This window comes from Leptidea sinapis, chromosome 13 (genome assembly GCF_905404315.1).
Source record: "Leptidea sinapis chromosome 13, ilLepSina1.1, whole genome shotgun sequence".
Lineage (NCBI taxonomy): Eukaryota > Metazoa > Arthropoda > Insecta > Lepidoptera > Pieridae > Leptidea > Leptidea sinapis.
In genome coordinates this window covers 13088688-13113381 of record NC_066277.1, presented here as the reverse complement: position 1 = coordinate 13113381, position 24694 = coordinate 13088688, and the positions used below count along the sequence as shown (strand labels likewise).

At 34.0% G+C, this 24694-nt stretch overlaps 4 protein-coding genes across 4 annotated transcripts in view; 1 reads left to right on the top strand and 3 right to left on the bottom strand.

The window, feature by feature from the left end:
- Nucleotides 1-567: 567 nt before the first annotated feature.
- LOC126967671 (26S proteasome non-ATPase regulatory subunit 9) lies at nucleotides 568-5512 on the top strand. Its single transcript, XM_050812255.1, has 3 exons — nucleotides 568-951; nucleotides 3783-4006; nucleotides 5237-5512. The coding sequence occupies exons 1-3, from the start codon at nucleotides 741-743 to the stop codon at nucleotides 5447-5449; spliced, it is 648 nt and encodes a 215-aa protein (XP_050668212.1). The 5' UTR covers nucleotides 568-740; the 3' UTR covers nucleotides 5450-5512.
- A 1102-nt stretch (nucleotides 5513-6614) lies between these two features.
- LOC126967666 (dual specificity protein phosphatase 23-like) lies at nucleotides 6615-9540 on the bottom strand. Its single transcript, XM_050812250.1, has 3 exons — nucleotides 8953-9540; nucleotides 8365-8488; nucleotides 6615-7477 (listed from the first exon to the last, which is right to left on the bottom strand). The coding sequence occupies exons 1-3, from the start codon at nucleotides 9361-9363 to the stop codon at nucleotides 7203-7205; spliced, it is 810 nt and encodes a 269-aa protein (XP_050668207.1). The 5' UTR covers nucleotides 9364-9540; the 3' UTR covers nucleotides 6615-7202.
- A 550-nt stretch (nucleotides 9541-10090) lies between these two features.
- On the bottom strand, nucleotides 10091-16577 carry LOC126967669 (dual specificity protein phosphatase 23-like). Its single transcript, XM_050812252.1, has 3 exons — nucleotides 16061-16577; nucleotides 11814-11937; nucleotides 10091-10948 (listed from the first exon to the last, which is right to left on the bottom strand). Exons 1-3 carry the CDS (start codon nucleotides 16469-16471, stop codon nucleotides 10800-10802), a joined length of 684 nt encoding a protein of 227 aa, XP_050668209.1. The 5' UTR covers nucleotides 16472-16577; the 3' UTR covers nucleotides 10091-10799.
- A 797-nt stretch (nucleotides 16578-17374) lies between these two features.
- LOC126967661 (partitioning defective 6 homolog beta) overlaps nucleotides 17375-24694 on the bottom strand; it is a 33449-nt gene continuing 26129 nt past the window's right edge. Inside the window, exon 8 of the mRNA XM_050812244.1 lies at nucleotides 17375-24391. The gene's annotated coding sequence lies outside the window, so the exon portion shown is untranslated. The remainder of the gene's footprint in view (nucleotides 24392-24694) is intronic.

The window sequence follows — 24694 nt, the reverse complement described above, 5'->3', positions numbered from 1 at the left end:
AAGGATACCAAAAGACCGGATTTTTTGCTACCTGAGGGCCTTTTACCAAAGTTTTTTTTGTGAGAATTTATCCTATAATGTTACACCTTTTTGGATAGCTGACAAAATGGAAATGTTTATAAGCTCATCTGCAAATAGACTTCCATAGATTTTTTTAAAGTATCCCTTAAAGAAAAACACATCTTAGGTTTCTTTTTGTTTGATCTTTCACTATTCTCCATCTTTCACGACTCATTTTATTCTGCAACTGAATTATTTTTAATTGAAATGGCTAGAGCAATTCATCTTCTAAAATTAAACGTATAAACAAACATACCAAAGGCTCTGATTACAAAAAAGAGATACAACAAAAGGTAAAAACAGACTTTGTATGAAAAATACTTAGGATAGAGTGTTTCATAATTAAATCAGTCAGAAATGATCTTAACTATAGCCCCATAAAGGATCTAGGTTGACTTACGAGGTAACCCTGTATAACTCGAATTTTGAACTTCGATAAATTTCTTATGGACTTGCATCCCGTACCACTAAATAAATTTAAAAAAAAAATCACATTTCACAAGTCATAGCTTTATTTTGAAGGTGTGTAAAATAATATATGTCAAAATAAACAATAATTTTTGTTTTGAAAGAAAGTAAAAACAAAGGAGGTAGGCAGGTAGATGATATTTTGAATAAAATTTAAACAACAAAGCAACTGTTTTATTAAAGATAAATACGAACATAGTACGGAAATTGAAATGGTTGGATTAAACATGAACGGACCAGCACGAGATCGAGTCCTGAAATTAATGGAAGAGAGAGATCGCATCGAAGCAGCAATAAGAGATGAAACAAGTGTTCTAGAAAGTAATAATGTGGGAATGCACGATCCTCTCTTAGATCGAGATGGATATCCACGAAATGACATCGATGTTTACAAAGTCCGGCATGCAAGACATCAAATTATATGTAAGCCTTGGTTAAATTCTGTTATAAGCGTTTCTGGATTGCCTTCAGTATACGTATTATATTATTTATTAATAATGTAAACTGCTGCTTCGTTAGATACACTTATATTTTTCGTTCAGTGTATTTAGTTGTTCTACACCTCAAAAGGGAAGTTAAGAGTTTTGTATCTGGTGTTTTGAAGTTGTAAAAAATAATTGTACGCAAATGCCTTCCATATGCAGCAAATTTTGATCCTTGTTAATAAATTATGTATCAAATTTGATGTGGGGTTCTATATCCACCCTGTTAGAAGTACTTTGTGGTATCAACTGCCCTCAACAGTAAAGAGTACCTCTCATTCATTAATTTTTGAGAAGTTATACAAATTAAATTAGTAAAAAAAGTTTATGAACAATGCGGAACTTAAACCTGCAACCTGTTGAAAGGTGCATTAATCCCAGACGTGAGGGAAATCACTTTAATAATAACAAATTTTTTTGATAAGTTTTTAACAATACACTTACTTGGGCTATTTCATATTTGATTACAATAATAATAGTAGTAGTATATTGTTAAGATGTTGACATGAAATCTTAACAAAAATTTCCATTGCACCCTAAGAACCATTTACTGGAGTCCAAACCTCAATAGTAAAAAAGAAAAATGAATTTAGGAACATCTATCTAAAATACAATCAAACTGATTGACCTCTCAAATAAACTTCCAGACTAAATAATTATAAAATATTAGTATGTATAAGATAAGAGACAAATTACAATTATCCCTTCGAAATAACATTTAGCATACTAACTCCCTCATGAAACAATGATAAATTGCTGTTTGATATGTTGTCCCTTCTCAATATCATATTAAGCTGGGTCTCACTGATATCACCAAAAATATTACTATATATATTTGTTCATTTAGCTTATAGTTTGTTATTATATATATTTGTTTGTTTGTGATCCCCTCATTCACATTATAAACTCTATAATTAGAGTTTTCTTAACTTTTTCATAAAGTCCACCTGAACAAGCTTGCTTATGAGCTCCTTGTATCTAACTGGCCAAAACGACTTAAAAGAGTATGTGTTCTTCTGCATATCAATGATATGCTGCAAATCAGCAGTATTAATTGCAATGCAGATGATAGCACAGGGTTTGCTTCCAACATGTCCCGGGATAGCATTGACGAGAACCAGAACAAACTTGTGTCTGAAATTGATGGGACCAACAAAATTTAGTCCAATTCAACCCCAAGAAGACACAAGTTTGTGTGTTCACCATTCAAAAGTCTCCCCTTGTCGTATCCCCTCGATTCGAGATCACTCCTCTAACTGCCACAGCCTGTATTGGCATACTTGGCGTCGATATATCGAGCGACATTCAGTTCCATCTTTTAAAGTTGCAGGTGGTGGCTTTTAGTGAAGAGACCAGTTTGGCCTTCTCTTCCAAGTGACCACGGAACTGAACGTCACTCTATATATCGCCGCCAAGTATGCCAATACAGGCTGTGGCAGTTAGAGGAGTGATCTCGAATCGAGGGGATATGACAAGGGGAGACTTTTTAGTGGTGAACACACAAACTTGTGTCTTCTTGGGGTTGAATCTAGCCTTTATTTCTTTTTGGGATAATTCTTATCTATCTATTGCAACGTCCGATTAATGACAGCTGGCAGGTAGCGAAACGTCCGATGACGCGATTAAGATTATCCGACGGCGAGCGCGAGATTCATCATTATTAAAAGCGATATAATTACATAACGACTCCACCTATGGCTATATAAAAAATACATTCACGTAGTTAAAAGTATAGAAAATCTACGTGTAAAATCATAAATTATGTTTTTGAACCCAAGTTATATATAAATAAAAGGTTAAAGCTCGAGATTATAGATATAAATGTGATAACATTTTCATTATATTAAGTTTTTATGTAAAATATTAGCGCACACATTAATAAAACTTGATTATTATTGAAATAGACTATATAACCTATTTTTTGATATTAATATGTCATTACTTCGACTTACGGGATTGTTGCATTAAACTAAAATAAAGCACCCATTCTTAGTATATACCTACAATTTATCTGCGGAATGCACAAGTAAAACGTGAAATACTTGGTTGTCTCAATGCATCCAGATTGTTGAATATTATAAACATTATATTAATGATATTTTGTCCCTATTACAAGCAATGATTTACTGTTAATTAATTGGATAACAATAAAAATTTGATATTTAAACCAAATCGATAAAGTAGTATCGATCATACTGTTAAAACTTGTCGATTTAATGTCGTAAGAAGAATTTTATATGTAATTTGTAGATAAAATCGGAAACTAGATATCATGAGGATTAATTTCATATATAAAACAAATATAATACGTAATTAAAATATTACACTTACATGATAAACAAAACAATAACAAAACACTTGACACTACAAAAATAAACAAATGACAATTCCCCCCGCAAAGCAATTTTCAATAAATTATTTCTTTTAATTTTTGCTCGGATACTTGATATTTAAAGATAAGCCTATTACAATTACTTACCATAGAGTCTTAAAAATCGTATTTGACAAGCTAATTCACTCATACTACAGATTATAACACAAAATAAATACGCAAGTCGACTGGGCCACTCTGGTTGCCTGGACGTTTGACTGTCTAAAGAAAAAAGCCGCTCTAGTTGCCCGGACGTTTCAGTAGCTATAAGCTATTAAATATTTAAAACATCAAAAATCATAAAGAAATATCTTTTGTAACAAATAGTTTGATTTAATGTGTGAAAGTAATTTTTGTTATTCATGTTTCTGACATACAGTTTTCATTTTATGTGATGTAAGGTCTACAGAATGACCACAAGGAGATAATGAAACAAATTGAGCGTGGTCTTGGTGAAGTTCATTCACAATACCTGAGTACAAATGGAGAAGGTCCTTCTGCACCACGCTCTACCACAACACATACAAATGGATATGGACCAGTTGTTGGTAATGGAGATATAATAAATGAGAGAAGTTTTGCAGTTATTGGGTCTGTGCATGATGGATCTCCGGCTGATTTGGCTGTAAGTTTCAACAAAATGTACAAGCATGTTGTAATCATGTGAGTTTTTTCATTTTCTTGCAAGAATTCTAATGAATCAATCAGATTTCTATTAGCCCATATGTTTGGTTGCTAGAGCACCACATTTTAAGATTGTATGTAAACAAAGTTTTGTGTGAATAAAACCTATATGCAATTAATTAGCTAAAATTATTTTTTACCAATGAAAAAGCAACGAAATAATTTAATCTTATTCAAGTTATTAATTTAGTACAATTTTATAAAAAAAAGTTCTGTGCTTATTTTTCTCACATTTTAAGCATTTCTTATATTACTATAGGGTTTCTGACTTAATAATGGCCACTTAAATAAGACAATCTTTATTTAATATTTCATTTCTTGAGAACATTATCCTGAAAAATATGACTGAAGTCACCCAATTATATTGAAGAAGGCGAAACAATTGTCCTTACTCATACAAGAGACAGTGTGGAGGATCATGCGAGAAACAGTATACACCAATCATGCTCCACTCTCAAAATACAAACTTGGGAAAAAAGAGAAATACAACAGATTTTCCAGTACTGCTTTTGCATTTGCGTACTACTTTTTTTGTCAGATGAAGAGTAAGGTCAGGCTCATAAATTCCAGCAATATTTTGAGTCTCTCAGCGCCCAGAAGAAAAGCAACGACCTCCTGTTGATCCAATTTTTTTTGCGGGCTGTTTTTCGCAACTCTACGTGGGCTTAATCCTGCCAACGCAATTCTACTTAGAAGGACGGCAGACCGTTGATGTTGCCGATGACCTCTAGTAGTGACCTCGGCCTTCCGTACCTTCCACACTCTTTCTTTGGACTTCTAAAATCATATCTAGAAGACAGAATATTCCATTTTAAGGATGATGATGCTCGATCTGGGTTTTATGATATTAGAGCCGGGGTCTTCCAGGGGTCAGTATTGGGACCATGTCTGTCTATCCTCTTCACGCCATATTAAACTTGAGGTTCACCTCCAAATCAGCTCACATTATATTTTATTATAAATTCCTAAATGATATTAAAAATTACCAACAAAAACTATTTAATGTATCGTAAAAAAATACGTAAAGTTAGCAAATTTACTATTAAGTATTGAATATGATGTTCTACTCATACTTGTATTATGCTATAATTTAAGTTACTTTTGTAATTTATCAGACTTGTACTAAATCACATATAAATGATACATTGAATAGAATTTATTTGAATTTCAGGGACTCTGTACCAATGACGAGGTTATTCAGTTTGGTTCAGTAAACCACAGCAACTTCACAGATGTTACACAAATTCATCAGATTGTGTCACATTCTGTGGGACAGAGGATTCTGGTTCGAGTTCGGCGGGATCAGTCAGTGCTGGGTGTTACCGTGGTGCCCCGTCCGTGGACACAGCCTGGGTTACTGGGTTGCCAGATAAGAAGATTATAAAATTCCCAGAATGTGGTCCCTTATCCTTATTTTCATGTGTAAATATAATTTTAAAAAGAAAAATGATTAAATTATTTTTATTCCTGATGTTTATCAATAAATACTGAACCAATATAAATAAAAATCACTCATAGAAAGTTCTACTATCAGCGAGTAAGATGAGTTAGTAACACACTGACCTGTATAAATACCACTGGACAGGCTGTTCCATATGTTTGACAGCAAATTTTTTGTGCCTATTTGAAGCACCACTCACGAGCGTCCAGATAACTAATTTTGACGTATAACACAAATGGCTGCGAAGGAACGTACAGTACTCTGAAGTAATTTTGCATGTTGAATTAATTTCGTTCGTTTTCCGTGTTATTTATACTTCAGAAATCAACTTACTAAACTACACATTTTTTTTTGTAAATAATTTCCTACCATCCAGGTTGTCATCAGTAATGGCGAATATCAATCAGGCACAAAAGCACTTTGACAGCCGCCAGTCCAGTGGTTTAAAGTAGAGGTCAGTGTAGTTACAAATGCAAAAAGTGGAGTAGAAAGCTCAATGGAGATGTCTTTTTCAAGGCACGTTCGTGTTATATGTAAGTTCGTGTAATATAATATTATTGACAGATATCACAATACATTCTCTATCGGACTCCATATAAGATCGGGGCTGTCATGTTTTGTTAGAATATCAAATGCTGTCAAAGACGTAAATGCCAGACTTCGCCAAAACCTGTAAGGAAATCTCTCACGTGTTACAAGACTAAAGAATTATTGTTATTACCGACATGCCCTAAATAAATCCCTAACGTTAAAAAAGTAGGTCTATGAACACATTTGCTGACCCAATACGCGTAGGTATAGGAAGCGCCAATAAAACGTTCACTTGAGATCGAAAAGGTGCAGCACGGTCTTCATTCTGGGTCAGTTTTGGTGTGGTGGTTTATTTATCATGAGCAATGCCCTTGCATTACAACTAACATAAAACTAAGATATGGAAAAACATATTTTTGCGTCAATTGATGCTTAGCATGTCCGCGGGCTGCAGTGGACACAATCACATGCATTTTCTTGTAAAGCGAAGCTACGCACGTGGCGAAGCCTCTCCTTGCGCTGCGGTGGAGCAGCGGCTTATCACCATAATATCAGGGGTAATTGATCCAAAACTATGTTTGATTTATTAAATATTTATTTTACAAAGAATTGTCATGTATAATATGTCTTTTATTGGAATAGTCCTTTAAATTACATAAAATGGATATAAAAGTAATAGTTATTCCCGATAATATTTTAATTTGTTATAAGGTACATCGTTTGTCCATCGCACAAAGTTATTATTATTTTCAGATTTGGTACGGTGGAGAATGCGACATACCATCGAATAAGGTCCGGTACCGCACGGCGTCCGATGTTAATGTTCGAATCATTAATGTAACCAATTTTGATTAACAAGTCATAATTGTGAGTCACACTATAGCTCCTTAGTATTTTGAATATTATATTTTATTACTAGTATATTATATAAATGGCAAGGTTACAAGGTTTTATTTCTCCTGCACATTGCAAGTTGACGAAGAATCTGAGTAGGTATGGATACACCATATACTTTATTATAGAGTACCTACGAATTCCCTAATGAATATTAGCCATGTATATATAAACCACACGGGTAGAAATATCATGTGTCATATAATATGTATATAAGTATTCAACAATTTCTTCCCAATAGTCACTTCGTTATTTTTAACTTTTCCAACTCTTAAAAATATATTTTATGGTTGATAACCATAGCTTTCGTCTTTGGTCTTGTCTTCTCTATGGCCTCTTCAAACCGTTCTTTCAAAGACTTAGTTACTTCTTCAACATCCTCTTTATCGACACTTTCTTCTTTGTCTTCGTCAAACATTTGTTTCATTGAACAGTCAAAGTAGAGTTTATCGTCAACTAGCCGGTAATCGGGTTTGCTGATGGTACCGCGAAGGCAGTCATGGTAGTAGCAGACAATCTTTTCTTGTTCGTATGTCTCACATGATCCTGAAATCAGAGGTATATTTTCCTAATTAGGTACGAAACTCCCTCCTGGAATAAATTATACAAATTAAATAGAGGTCACGGGTTCGAGTCCCGCATCGTTCATTAATTTTGGTTACAAATTTAATTTGTACCTATAGGTATAGACTATAGAGTCTACAATATTTTAAATTGTGAATTAGACCGATAGAAATATACTGGAGATTATTGATGTTAAGGTATAACTTAATGAGATACCTATAATTAAGCACCCGAATTAGGTACCTATATATACAAAAACTGGAGCCAAGGTATAAACTTTCAGGACTGAATTTCAGATACTTTAGTATCACATATCAAGTAGTTTAATCTGCACTTAGATATAGTCGGTTAGGTATGTTTTTTATGAGAGCAAGGGACGAGACGAGCAGGACGTTTAGCTGATGGTAATTGATTCGCCCTGCCCATTACAATACAGTGCCGCTCAGGTTCCTTGAAAAATCCAATAATTCTGAACAGCACTACATTTGCGCTCGTCTTCTTGAGATATAAGATGTTAAGTCTCATTTGCCCAGTAATTTCACTAGCTACGAAGTCCTTCAGACCGAAACAATAATGCTTAGGTACACATGACTGCTTCACAACAGAAAAAGGAGCCGTTGTGGTACCCATAATCTAGCCGTCATCCTGTGCAAAGAAGCCTTCCGCTGGTAAATGCCCTTAGTCACCTCTAACGACACCCTTGGGTCTGGGACTTCCCTATTATTTTTATGCCCCGGGGAAGCATAGGGCATCGCTGCAGCCTTTTGCTGAACTGTAGATTTTCCGGCAATACTCTGATAACGGATAAAACCTATCTTTTGACAAATTTATACTACCTACCTAGTGAATGATAGCTTAAAATGTCTAACCTGGCCGTCTCAGCCTCGTGGTGAGGACAGCTCGCTCCGGCGCCAGGTTCTGGAAGTACACCAGGTAGCAGGCCAGCATCGTTCCGGTCCGACCCCGCCCGTGCCGGCAATGTACTCCCACGACCTAAAATAAATATCATATCCAAGGTCTTGTTTATTTAAGTAGGACTCATATAATACTCCAAACCATATATTATAGAAAAATAAAATTTTTTAGTAATCGTTAACTGAAATGAAAAGCAGCAGCACTACCTTCGAGATTAGGGAGTCATTGAAAGTAGGACAAATGGGGCGTATTGACAATCAACATGGTTTTTTATTGTATTTAATAATTCCGTCATAAAGACCGTCATTCAAATTTCACACTTTTGCAGACTAGATTTACTTTATAGACTTCAAATCAATCCACTTAATAACTTTGATAATTAAAAAAGATGATTAAAATTGATTGTATTTTTGAAAATAAGCGCTACTCAGACAATCGAAGAAATACTAATAAATCTATTTCAGGCATCCAATTTAAAATCACACCAATGTTATACCGACATACATAAATTACCTCACAAATAGTATAAAAGATAAACAAACCTCTCCCATCATTTCCGCCTTCTTGCAGATTTCGATAAACTTTATAATCTGCTTCAAGGTTGGCGCACCAAATTCTTTGATGCGTATTTCAGTCCATTTCAATGATTTTTCACATTCTAAAATCGGTGGGAGTTTCTCAGGAGATAGCGTAATAAGCTTAGTTATTCCTACATCGGCCAAATAATTTAGATTTTCCACGGTTTGTGGCCATCCCATTCCCGCAATTTTTCCTTCAACGAACCATGAAAAGTTATATGGAGGATAAGATTTGCTATCACATAATTCCTTCTCTTGACTTGCTTCACTTTCCTCATGATTTTTAGTTTTAGTCCTTTTTTCTTCTACATTTTCCGCGTATTTATAGAATATCTTTGCCAATTTCACATTTGGCCCTGGTCTTTGTGACGACATTCTTTGACGAAATTGGCCAAAACGGAAACAAATTTAGTTGGGATTAACCTAGCGAAACTAAAGTAGGTATTAACAAGCTAGTATTCTAGTGACATTGATAGCTTGTATTTTTAATTGATTTTACTTTCAAGAACCACCTTTATTCGCATTGTTTTAATTAGTAACTGCTATTTTAAGAAAGTTGGCCAGTTGAAGTTTGATAGAATTTGGATGACCGCCAACAACTGTTATTTGGCATCACCATTTGTTCTGGCGGGAACTAGTTCATGGACTTTAGATTTTAGAATTAAACTAATCATTTGACGTCATTTGTTGTGATGAAGCGTTACTTAGAATAATTATAAGAAGAAAGTACAGACAAACTTGTAGGTCGAGTGGTATACATTGGTATTGGGTTTTACAAGTCAAGTACATGTGGTGTTATTCGCGTGTGTTTAATTAGTTGCTTAAATTCAGAAGCGGTAACAGTCACCGTACACAGATATAAGACTTGTGAAGAGTGGACTGAATCTTACCTATTACCTAACCAAAGCTTTTTGCCTTGATCACATTATCATAAAATAATCATCATTCTCGTCGTTTAGTTTAGACAATATCAATATATCTATTAGGTACTTAATTTAAATTAATGTGGAATATCTCGGTACACATATCCACACATACTTACAAATAAATCCCAAGATCGTGATCAGTTACGAATACCTTTTACGTAAATAAAACAATTGCGTCAACAAACGATATTTAATTCAATATCAGGTACAATCACCAAAATATTACTTAAACACATTCTTATCTGAAAACATCACAGATTATAAAACAAAATGTTTGCAATGTTTGCAAAAGTTATTTTTACTTACACTACTACTTAGAATGAAATCCAAAAAGTGTCCAGCCATTATTACCTAGTGTTGAATTAAAGATTAATTTCAATTCAAAAGAACCTTATTTGAATGGCAATAATAATTATTGTTGTTTAGCTTTGTTTTACATTAGTTTTGGTAACAAATGCCCATTGTTGGTAGTTACATTTATTTTACGATAAAATTAGTTACGTTTATTATACATATAGTATTGGTGATATTTTTTGTGAATTGCAAATAGCTTTCAACGTTTTTATTATAATTTTGACTGAATTTATAATAGTATTAGACGGATCAGTTGCTAAGGAAATACTATTATTAATACATAACATACTACAAACAATTGTAGCATACGGTCCCTAATATTTTAGTTAATAATAGTACCTAAGTACTAATAATAGGACGAGAACATCTCGGCTCGAACAAATTCATATTGTCTCCGTTCCTTTTTAAATAATAGGATGAATTAACGTATTGCTCTTGCAACACCAGAGGAATTTACACCACCTTGCCAGTCTTTGTAAATTCGTAATTCATCTTAGAGGTGCCTTACAATTCAGGTACAAAAACGTAAAACTAAAGCGATTTCTTCGTGTATTCTTTAGCAGCTTCCATAAACTCTTCCATAACCTCTCCGCTGACTCCGAAGTGGAGGGGATTGTTCTCCGTTAGTTTTTCGTAATATTTTCCTACCGCCTCTTCGTGGTCGTAGAAATCGCATGACCCTATAAAGAGTAGAAAGAGATTAGAAGAGATAGTTAGAATAGATATCAATAATTATTAGAAATTCAATGAACTCTTTCACTTTTCCCACTTCGGCGAACTAAATGTGTGTAAGAATCGCAATAAGCAATAAATTTATACGTTTTCTTATTACTTCTTAACTGGAAGTTGTTGGTTTTTAGGCGTTTGACTTGGGGTCTAGGTTTGGATTTGCCAAGCCAAGAGAATCAAATCTCAGGTGAGTATTCTATGACCATCTAAAGTGAAGTTACACCCTGCCAAAGTTACGTTTTGATAAGATGAAGAACGAAAGTTTTTACAGAAGTGGTCTCCGACATGGTAATAAAATTGATTGAAATCATGAAGTAGTGTTTGAACTGATATCAAACAAATTTTTTAACCAAATATAATCAAAATAGTATTCCTAGCGTGGCGTGAAAGCGTGACTTTGTTTGTACTTCCATACAAACTTTCATGCCCTATAATTTCAACCCCAAACAGGTCGATGCTTAAAAACACTAAAACAAATATTTATTTATTTCTATTCAATTGCCTAAATACAAAGTTTAATGGTGTCATCTTTGATAATGACCAACTTACATTCAAACCTCCACCCCCTTTTTCAACCCCTCCAAACGTCTTCGATAAAATGTAGCCTATGTCCTTTTCCTAGTTCTTGTCTATCTGTGTACTTAATTTCATCAAAATCTTTTCTTTGGTTTAGGCATGAAAGCGTAACAAACCAACTTACATTCACATTTATAATATTAGTAGGGATACCAGAAAACCAGATAAGTTTTCATAATAAAAATACGGGAGTAGATATATAATTAGCCGCTTACATGTAACTTCTCATTCAATACTCACCCGGTCGAATCATCCGGATTACATTGAGCGCTTGGTCAGGGTCGAACCGGTGGAAGTGTACCAAGTAACTGGCCAGCATCACGCCACACCGACTTCTGCCCTGGCGGCAGTGGATCCCAAGAACCTGCAAATTTATGGTTGTGGTGACGAAATGAATAGATTTACACCTGAAACGGTCTTATCACAAAATGACCTAAGGCGTAGCGCAGCGCGATACAACCACGATCACAACACTGCGCCTGTCACTCTACTCTTTCACACTCGAAACTTTAATTAAGTATAATTAAAGGGCCACGCTGCTGTCATTCCCTTAAGAGTTGCAGGAGAGCACCTATGGACGGCGGTAGTTACGAGGGGCACCCGGAAAGATCGGGAATATAATATTTCTGATTGAGCTCTTAGAATGTTAATTACATACAATTAAAAAAAAACAAAAACTATGTTGGTTTAAAGTTGACGTGTCGTTAACAGAAATAGAGCTCACGCGTGAATATTTCCGTGCCATAATTTATCACAATTTTCGTCACGGCTTATCTCAAGATAAATGTCTCAGCGAACTTGTTTCAATTCATGGTGGTGAAGCACCGAGTTAAACGACAATATACCGCTGGTATGCCGAGTTCCGACGCGGTCGTGTGTCGCTCAGCACTCTTTGTTCTACAGGTCGAAAAACTACAGCCTGAAAACATCGCAGCTGTTCGAACTTATTATATTAGATGACCGTCATGTGACATACGAGCAGATTCAGGCTGTTATCAGAATCGGAATGAGTGTGTGTAAGAAAGCTAGTTTCCCGCTGCGCTGGGTTCCCCACAATTTGTCCGAAGAGCAAAAGGCGGCTTGTGTAGATTGGTGACGGAATACTCTGCAACGCTTCAACGGAGAGAAGTCAAATGCCGTTTATAATATTGTTTCAGGTGACGAATCATGGATTTATTCATACGAACCTGAAAGAAAACATCAGACAGCAGTTTGGGTCTTCGAAGACGAGGTCAAACCAAAGAAAGTAGTTCGCTCCCGCAGCGTGTCAAAGAATATGTCGCTACGTTTGTCTCCAAAAAGGGGCATGCTGCTACAATTCCTTTACAGCGCTAACGCAGAACGGTTACCGCTAAGTGGTATATCACGGTTTGTTTGCCACAAATGATGGCTGAACTCATGATCACGATAATGCGAGCTCCTATACGGCTCGGAAAACAAATGATTTTTTGAAGCAGGAAAACGTTGAGCTGATGGGCCATCCTTACATTCCCTAGAATGAAAGATTTATTACGCGTCAACGGTTTGAAGACCCCGAAGCAGCTGTGGAAGCGTACATATCAGCCATTTTGTCAACATCAACTTCAAACTGGATTTACCGTTTTAATTATTGGTTTGCACGAATGGAAAAGTACATTAAGTTGAACGGAGAATACTTCGAAAAATAATAAAATACAATTTAGCTATACCGTGCATGTGGTTTTTCTTATTCCCGATCATTTCAGTGTGCCCCTCGTACGTACCACAAGGTAACTCGTACCATCTTTTGTTCTTTCATAAAAAATAAAATATGGTACGCACGCTAGTTAGCATAATAAAACGAAAATCCTTAAAAAAAGTTATTCCTCGTGCTACGAGTTACGACTATGTTTGTAGAACAATCATTATTGTAATAAAGATGGTATTAAATACAACCAATTAAAATATTATTATACCGCACAATTTAGTTAAATAACGGGTAATTAGATATCATTAAATTATTTTTATACAATTAGAGAGATTTTTTTTTTGTATTAAAAAACTTGTAGTTATATATTATCTGTTAGAGTTGTAACTCTAATATGGTCTAGTTGACCAGCTTATGTCATGGTGTCGAATTTGCATGACGTTATGAGCGCGCATCGTAAAAATTCACTCACATACACTGTAGTTTTGAAAAATCAAAGCGCTAAAGTTTGAATAAATAATGACTCATCCTTTGATTATTCCATAGATTAAATCGAAATCGTCACAAAAGATAAACATAGACCAGACCAACCGATGAAAACAGGCCAGGTTTATTACTTTAGTGTGCGTAGTTTGTCAGTAGTGTGTCACTTTGTGTTAGTTAATGTATGCAACATTGCGTGCATTTTGAGCAATGCACGCGCACTAACACACAGTTAACCCCTAGTTTTAGAGCCTAACGGTCAACCTCAATTGTGTTCAACGTTTTCACAGCTGTCACAGTCTATCTAGATTCTAGACGTATAAATGATCTAAGATACCGGTAATAATATCTGGGCATATTTTATATTATACTAGCGGACCCGACAGACGTTGTTCTGTTATAAAAAAAACTCTTGCGGATGGAATTTCTTTATATAAATAGCTGATCTCTCTCTGAACTCGGCGAAAGGAATATTTCTACCAAATTTCAAGTCTTTACGCCTTATGGTTCCAGAGATATCGTGATGAGTGACGTGACGTGGAAATCTCTAACATATATATAGATTAAGTGATAAATAACTTATTTTGCAATATTGTTACTACTTATATTATCTAGTAATAAAAGCTCAAACTAGTAAGAAGCATTGCCAAGTACATAATCAAACTCGTCAATGAGTTTCATGAAAGCAGAACGCCCATGTGTTAAGATCATTGAATACATCTTATGGATCGTAAACATGTTATCGGCAGAGGTATAATTTTGTGTATCACGGCAATGTGTTGAGCGAGTAGGTACAAAATAAATTTCGCAGGTAGAATCTTGTGTCTTCTATCGAGGACTCTCTTGAGGAGATCGCGGAATGGGGCAAAATGAACCTTGTCCAATTTAACCCGCAGAAGACTCAAGTTTGCGCGTTTACTACTAAAAAAAAACAATTTGTCTTATTACCTCTCATGGACAACACATCCTTTAAAGCTTCATCACCATCATCTGGATGTGTGTCTAGGGAACAACCAAGCTGTGGAGTTAGCTTCCTGGTGCGGTGTTTCCGGGTCGATACGACATGGGTACCTTCAAGAGAAACCCGTAAAATTTTCTTAAAGGCCGGCAACGCTCCTGTGAATCCTCCGGTGTTGCAAGAGAATGTGGGCGGAGGTGATCACTTAAAATACGGTGACCCGTCACTCTTCTATAAAAAAATACTCGGTCCCTATACACGAGGGTTTACCCTTTTTATCCACATATGTAGGTACCCGACATTTCGGTTTGGTTGGAAATAGAGAGCAGAGGTTAAGAAGGGACCTGGCGCTGATCTCATATCAATTCAAAGTTTTAAGCGGGAAGGTAAATAATGCGGTTAAATTGAGTAGACTGTATATTATTGTTCCGGATATGTACGTATGGCGCCATCGTTGGCCGCCGTTGCTGATGGTGCCGTCGGCGCGCACCAACTTGTTAAGCCAGGCAGCGGTGACGCGTGCACTTTTAACGAAAAAGTGAGGAATCTGTTTTGTTGCATTCAGGGTGAATTCACTGACTATGTAGGTACCTCTGTTCAATGTCTACATAACTCTATCACATTAGAAAATAATCTGTAATAACAATGTGTATTTTGATATTTGGCGGTCGGGCGCAGGTGTGATACCGCTGACATAGCGTCTAGCTCTCCGTAGTGCTCATAGAATAAACCAAGTATTAAGTTATTTCATTCAGTGTTAAAACCTTCCCTTAAAAAGTTCCCTATATATTATTATACAATTTGGTTAAAACACTCGTTGTACTAGACATAAGTAATTTAATAAATTTACTTAAATTCGAATAAATTTTCTTTAAAAATAAATCTCCCCGCGTTGTCCGAATAAGTCTACCTACAATTAATTCAGTTTCGTTAATTTATCATTCATAATATAAGTTAATACTATCTAAGTATAACACTTGCAAGAATAAATCGCATTTGCATTTCGATAGGCTAGGATATGTTAGTAGTTCCAAGAATTAACTAATCTGTTATTTTGATTATTTTTCAGTTAATTCTTATGTAGCGTGTGCTTTTTAGCTTTCTTATGTGTAAAAGTGAATTAGTATCAGTCAAGTAGTATATTTTTTATTGAAACAGTAGGTACCTAACCTAACAATTGAGGTTTCCGTAATTTTTTTCAATTACCAGCGTTTTAATCCCATAAAACATATATGTACATATAAATCACATGTCACTAGCCTCTGTATTCAACATTTCAGCTAATTAATGAACTCAAGACAAGTAAATAGTCGACATGACAGTATTTATTATATAAAGAGTAGGTAATGCCAAGAGATGTATGAACAAGTTTTCACCTACCTCTCCATTTTTATCCGCCTTCTTACAAATGTTGATAAACGTTTCAATTTGGTCAACCGTTGGCAATTCGAACTCCTCCACTGGTATTTCTGTCCACCGCAACCTCGGGACCTCATCAACTGGTGGTTTTTTATCCTTCGTCAACGTGACCAAATGCGTGATACCCTGATTTAACAGAAACTGTAAGTTTTCTTTATGCCTTGGAAACGCCATCGCGGCCAATTTTTTTGGTATCACCCACGAAAATTTTAAAGGAGGGTACGCATCTACTAATTCGTCAGGAAATGGGTTTTCTGGAATTATTATTGTCAAATCATTCCTTATTTCCTTCCTCGCCCCCGCAAGATGTCTGTCGTCCTGTTCTGTAATATCCTCCATTCTTGTCACAACGTGGTGATAGTCTTCTGTCATCTTTGCCGCCAAATAGTAACCAATAAAAAAAATAAGCACGTTTTCGCCAGACAGTTTGCGCCTAGCGTGTTGTCGAACCGACTAATGACACGCGACAGAATTGGCACCAGATGAACTGGAGATTTATTTCTGGAGAGCCCAGACCTTGCCAAGATGTCGCTTTCTTATCGCCTCTATTACAGTGGCATAAGGACCACCACGGAAGTTAGTAGTGTCATAAATTTTACTTTTCTACGTAATTACGTCTACTTTCGTTTAAGCGATGACGATGCCAAATAGATAATAATAGATCTTGGTTGTAAACAAAGCTTCATTCAATGGTCAAAATGTTAACGAATTTCTATAATATTATGTTACATACATAAGTATTATGTTAAGTACCTTTACCTACCATTTATACGTCTAGATATGATAGATAAAATTGAGGTTGACAGTTAACCTCAATTTAAGAGAAATGCACTGTATTTATGCAGTACTTTTCCTTATTTAGTCAGTTATTTGCCTTATTTAAGGGCTGCAGGATCCAGGATTAGTTTAAACTAATTCTTGCATCACGATTTCATTTCTTTTGATTTTTCTTCCTTTGTTGCGCAAAATATTCCGTGATAAATTCAAATAAAAATAAGGGAAAAATCTAATCAAAGTTAGGATTTAGTTTTTTCTAAATTCTACTTAAGTAAACAATTAATAGTTTGAAACTGGAACATTTTCAAATGATATTCGTAATTAAATCTCGATGATAATTTATATTACATTAATTTTTGGCAAAGTTCCTCGTTTAAATACGATTAAAAATTTTAACATATTGAATATACCCATGATTGTCAGTTATCTATTATTCCTCATCAGACGGAGCACTCACCTGATTCACCCATTAAGATGTCATTTAAAAGTAAAACACACTTACAATATGAATAATATTTAATTACAAACAACACAGGTGGAGTGTTGCCAACTAACTGTAAATATAACATCTAAATATTTGATTCAACTAACAAAATTTTGGACCAAAACTTTGAGCCAACTGAAATTCATTATTTGCATTTTAAGTACATTAAATAATACATTGATACTTGTTTCTTAATTGACTTTGTTGTAAAATTATTATTACTTAATGTATAATATATATAATAACCACGGCAATGCTTGCAGGTGCAGTAAGAAGAGTATTGTCGATATCGCTTGCTCGCTCGCTCTCACTGGCTTTATGGAAGGCTAAAATTTACGCTAACCAATAACCTGTAAGCACAGATAGCCGATAGCGTTGGAATTGTATAGTATTTTCTTTACGGACTGCAGTATAATAGGCCCGTTAAAGTTGATTATTCTTATTCTAATATAATCAGGCTTTGCAATTGAGAAATTGTCATTTGAGTATGTTGTTATTATTAAATTTTAATGTGTTTTTAAATTACATAAGGTGGTGGCGAAAAGCGATTAGAATCAATGACGATCCAATCCTCTCTGATTGGTTCGAGCCAGGAATTGCGTGGAGGTTTTTTCAGTTTATACCAGCAAGAATATTTCACCATCTGACACCAGTTTAAAGTGCCAAGTACCCAAAAGAGCGTTACATGGCAGAGCGTGACAGGTCAGTCTCATTCAATGCCGGAAAGTAAATATGCTCAGCGCGCTCACTTTTTGACGCGAAAACCTCTAGGGGAAAAAAATCTCGGCCGTAATTCTGAATTTTAAATTCATATTGTAGCAGAGTTCGTGTCAGATTGTCATTATCAGATTAAGTATATCAGAAAAACTTATAAAGGAGAACAAAATACTCAAATAACAATAAAATAAATTAATATTGTATCACAATAAATATAAATGGGAAATGTATTCATGATTTCTGCATATCTATATAATATGTAAAACACCGTACAAACATATACATATGTCTACACCTTTATTAAAAAATATTGGCTGAAGCGAAAAAAAAAAAACAGATTTAATTAATAATAAACGGACAAAGTATAACTTTGGGTTGATTTACAAAAGCCTATCGAATCACAATATTCAATTAATATTTATTCACTTAAGACAATCTTATCATATTTGTGATTTTATTGTATGAAAATTTCCGAACGTCAGACTTAATCAATCAATCAAAACTCATTCATTCACGTACCTACGTCAAAAATTACATTTCTGAAAGTCAACGTAAGTGTCTTTTTAATTAAATCATTGCTGCTCTTTTAAATCAACATCTCAACTTCTTTATTGAAATAATTTGTAAATGTTAATTTAAACTATTAATCAAATGTTTCAACGTATTGGAGTAATTAATAAAATCATAAAATCATCGAGTAGATGCATTTTATCAACGACTGAAATAATTCGAGGCCGTGTCTATTAATACCGGTACTGTACGAACAATTTATAATACGGTTTCTGGACAGACAATTTATTTAAATTTGCTTATGGGGACCTACTAGTGAACAAGGGCCGATTCAGTTCTGGCACTCGTCGACCGCTGCCGCGGCACGCTACGTTCCGCTCGTGGGTTGTGGTCAACAGTCTAAAATTTTTTTTGGGACATACTAGTGAACAAATGCAGATTCGATTAAATAACAATTAGTTGGTTACACTAATTCATAAATAAAAAAATAATGACTATACAATAAATACAAGAAACAGACCAATCAGCGACAGCCTCATAAACTACGACAAGAAAAATTTTCAATACACCTGCTACATGTCGTAATTAAAAAAAAAATGAATACATGTATGAATTAATATAATTTATTCGTACAGTACCCGTACGTGTAGTCACTTCGATAATTTTAATTGTATGACTATTATTGTATTTTCAAAATGCACGCCAGGCCCGTTCATAAGCATAACGCATAGACCAGTTCATGGTACATGTTTTATCAAAGATTGGCAATATACTAGCGTAAAGACAAACAAAGCGTGCGAGAGAGAGAAGAACATATCTAATGGAGATACAGCAAGATAGAAAAGGAAAGCGAATCTACAGTTAACCGATTTTGAATGGCAAGTCGGAAACAGTCACCCCCGCTTGGCAGTAGCTCCTTAGTATTTCGAATAGTAAGCCCCTAGCTAGGTCACGCATTCTAGTGCTGTTGGGTCATCTTTACGCTAGTATATCCAGTCTTTGATAGTAACATGATTTAAGTAACAACAGAGTTTTGTATTGAAAATATATTAAAACTTCTGCGGCCACGTTGTCGCGACAAATCTCGACAGTAATTAGTCATATCATTTATATGTAAAATGTTATAAGAGTTATTTTCGTTTTGATTTTCTTGCCACTTCTTCTCATTAAAGCGCATTGTGTCCGAAATATTAGAAAATGATTCAAATTCAATTTTGTGTTCTATTTAGCGATCAAAATCCTATTAAAGTTTTACAGCGCTGTTAAATTAGATTTGCAAGTTTATATCTATAATGCGTCGTACCTTAAATTATTTTTACTTAAGGCATTGTGTTAATTACAATTAACAAAATCATTTAAATGATAAATTCTATTCGCTTCAGCCAAATTCATAAGTAAAATAAGCTCTACAACCTAAAATACTTTGATCCAAACATAGTAAAAAGTATGACAAAACAGTTATTAAAAAGTTGATAACGGTTTTCAATACAAAAACTGGCTTGATTTTTATTTGATATAAAACTATTAGTTATTTCACTACATAATACACAGTATAACATTACTTACAACGAATCTATAAAAGAGAATATACAAAACCATAACATAGACGAAGTTCATACAAATTATTGCCATACGGAGTTCCTCAAGGCACTACTTTAGGCCTCAATGTTTTACTAATCTATATCAGTGACAAAATTATTTAAATTTAAATATCAGCGATGCGATTTTGTTCAACATTAAACTGTAGATATATTTTGCCTAATTTGCAAATGCTGCTGCTGCACTATAACAATAAGCCTGCCATTTAATAATGGACAAAGTATCTATTTAATGATATTACTAAGTACTTTTATAAGCCGCACCAATATGAAAAGAGATAGAGAACAAAATAGAGTTTTTGGAGCAGTGTTGCTTTTTTGACAGAATGCGAGAAAATAAATCTTGTTGAGTGAATATTTAATAAACCAAAAACATTAAATAATTAAGTAGTTGTTTTGCGTTCAGTACTTTGTGCGAGTAAAGTATCCGATTTTGTGTGACAAAGATAGAAGGCTGCAACCGAAAATTATAACGCTTCTTTATTGGCACGGCTCACATTAAATATAGTAACATAAAAATTTTGTTTTTTACATAATATTCTGAAACAAAAATAAGGCACTTCACACTCATCACATTTACCAACGCGTTGAAATTATGACATATTCCTATGTATCAATAATAGTATAAATTATTTCATATTATATATAAAAGTATCTAATGACAATACGTGGAACCACCACACTACAAAATGGAGATTCAAGGCACTCATGATGTATATTCAAACATAAATAGAATTTTGGCTAATTGCCTCGCATTATCATACTAACTCTTATTCTATGACTTTTTATTAATTTTCCCATTACTAGTCTGCTATGGGGATCCGAAAAGGAAACACTGTAACCCGCTATACATATATGTGTTAAAAAGAAGCACAAATTTTACAAGCGCGCATATTGCGTTAATCAAAAGCGTCCTGATTGGGACTCATTTTGACAATGACGTTTGTTTACAAAAAGTATGGTATCGACTGAACAGTAGCTATTTTATTTTATTGGTTTAATCACGCCAATCTTCTCATTTCATCATTTCAATGTGTCACTGTGGTGCACTGAACACATTTTTCGGTTATTTTGTGGGAATATAGCATTGATGTACTATAATAATAAAACGCATGATTAATAAAAAGTCGTAGAACTAAAGTTTTAACTTAAAACATGATCAGTAATTTAATGTAACCCCGTGACAAGTCCGGATAACCGAGACGCTCAAATAATTTGTAGTCAATATATATTTTTTGATCTCGACAAACATCTTATAATTTTTAAACAATTTTAAACTCAAAATCTCTCGAACGTTAGCACCTTCCGTAGGAAGTGGATCTTATACTAATTTATTGTAATAATTCTTAATTCTTCTTTATTTAACAGTTTTTAATACTTCACGATTAAGTACACAAATACATATCACAAATGATGTAATTCAGTTGATTTTTTTTTATATTTCCCGAATATTGGGAAGGCGACATTAAGTTGAGGCAGATACTTCAAAAGAATAACCTTAGAAGTACCATTTGCATCTGACGACTGCCTACTAACATCACGCAGACGGTTATATGACGGGGACCCTCCCTGTGCCAATCCTCGGGTTTCTACCGCAAAAATAATTTTATCAAACAGCAGCGGCGCCAACTTATAAAACACTAGTTACCGCTCGCAACTTCATGCTTGTTGAATTGCGCGCTCCCTCGGAAAATCTTAAATTTTCGTGGTAAATATAATACAGGATGTATTATTCCTGTACCCCTGACAAGAAAAGCTTCGATCGGTCGAGTAGTGAGGACGTGAAAACGTTTTAATCACACACACATTTGCATTTACAATATAAATAAATCTAAATATAGATACAAACCGTTTACAACTAAACAAGAACTAATTGCATAATGTAAGGGTTAGATACTTTAATACGAACATTAATGTTCATAACCAATTTCACTTAGCCCTCAGGCAAATAAATGGCCTTCCAAACAATACTATGCAATTTCGCCTTGTTAAGTTATTTATGCTTTCTACGGATTTGTTCCGTTGTCGTCAAAAACTATTTATTTTGTTTTACGATTTTCGTGTAGATAGCATTAAATGGACAAACAATGTTATAATATACAAATTAAATTTGTAACCAAAATATATGAAAGATGCGGGTCTCGAAACCGCGCCTCTTGAGTTGGTAAGCCAACTGAGTCAACCGTTCGAGTGACGCATGGATTGTAAATTTTGGTATGTCTTGTTCAACTCTCAGGTTGTGGCTCCATCTACAGGATCTAATTATTTCGACTCCCGCATCGTTCATATCTAAATTTTGGTTACAAATTTAATTTGAATAATTAATCCCATAAGTGAGGAATATCACTTTAAAATGACAAATTGTAATGTTATAATATTTATAATATCTTGTAAGACATGTAGACATCTATAATAATCCATTTTAGCTTCATTTCTTGTGAATTTGAATATCAGAATTATAGGAACAATATCAAGTTCGGAATTAACATTAACGCACTTAAACACACTACGGCTTATAACCATCCATGAAAGTACAAAAAAAACATCAAAATCTATCAAGCCGTTAAAAATTATGAACACAGAAATTTTAAATATTAGATAGTTTTAAGCCAAACGTTTGTAATAAACCTAATATTTCATATTGTGTTGTTATTATCAAATACATATCAATGTAGCTATAAATTATTATAATCATTCGCATACAATAAACAAATAGACTCACAGTCACGCTCAAAAATTGTCCGATCAAAACTCTGCCTACGCGTCTATTAGGCAGACTTTTCGTTAATAGACTTTGAACATTACTGTCACGAAATAAAGTATTAATTTTAATGAATGTTTAAATGTTATCTGTATAAGTTAATGTGAGTTTTCGTGTATAGATTTTGAACTAATGTTGTTTAAACGGATAATGTAATGTTCTAAGCCTATCAACGAAAACTCACATTAACTAAGAAATAAGGTATTAATTTGAATGAATGTTTTAATGTTATCTATATAGGTTAATGTGAGGTTTCGTTCATAGACTTTGAACATTACTGCAAAGAAATAGGGTGTTAATTTTAATGAATGTTTTAATGTTACCTGTACAAGTTAATATCAACGCCGTTAGGACATTTTTTGACGACCTTTTAATAGGCGATTGGACATCTAGTTGTGTACTTACGTAATGATTATTATATAAATATAATCACAATGTTAAAAGCGTTTGATCTTTAACTGTATAAAAGGCTTTTTTTCATTAAAAATAGTTTTTCCAAGCCCTCTAGTGGTTTATTTATGAACTAACGAATATCTCACCCAATTATCACCACACCTGTTAAAATAGAGGTGCGGATAATTAACGGACAGAATAAAAAAGCACCTTATACAATAAAAACGATTACATTAAATTGACATTTGTAGATTCTAATAAGCATGTGAGAGGTCTTTAAGCCTTTTTGTTATTGCTTAGTTACCGTAAGCAATCAACCAAAATATTTTATTTTTAAAAGTGATTTATAAATGTAATTTTTATAAACATAGCTGAAAATTAAATAAGTTTTGTAACTTTCGTCAGTGAAATCAAAGATATATCTTATTAACCGACTTCAAAAAAGCAGGAGGTTCTCAATTCGTCGGTATTTTTTAGTAAAAAGCCATGAATCGGTTATGTTTATTTATGTTTGAAGAAAATGGGATTTGCGTGCAAAATATATCATAAAAAATTAATTGTATAATTGGAATTTAGATTATTTCAAACAATAATAATTGATTGGTGAATGTAAAAATATGTTCATCCACCTCCTACAATAATAGAAAAATTTGTGTCTTCTTAAATATAATATTTTAATTGTAGCTTTGAATAATATAATTTAATCACCAAATATTATCACTATACTGTTAGCCATTTTGTTATGAAATATTTGTCTCAATAACAATAATTATTAATAACTTAGTTAATTTTGCATGAAACTAGCCTTAGTGTAAGTGCTTTATTAGACCACATTTCACGCGATTATAGACTCAAAACCCTAACAGTTAACTCTCAATATTCTACGGATACGGAATGCTTATTGTCACATGGAATGTTCACGTTACTCGTAATACTATATGGGTACAGTCAACCACAAAATAATGTAAACAATAAATGGAATGTGAATGATTTGTTGGAATCACTTGAGCTCTTGACTGTACATATAATGTTGTTTGACAGCGCGCCTGTACCTGGAACAATAATAAAATGTTAGATCATTTATATGTCTATGTAGACAGTTAAATTTGTGAAAACGTCGAAAAAATTTGAAGTTGACTCTTAACCTCTATTTTAGCAATACACGGACACTAACACAAAGTAAAATACAAAACGCAAGGATAAGACGTAGCTTGTCATGTACACTAAAGTAATAAACCTGGCCTGTTTTCATCGCTTGTCTCAATCTAGACGTATGAATTATATACACTTGCGTAAATAAAAATAATCTGTGGAATGAAGCGAAACCTCTCATTGCCAACACGACATTTTCAGCC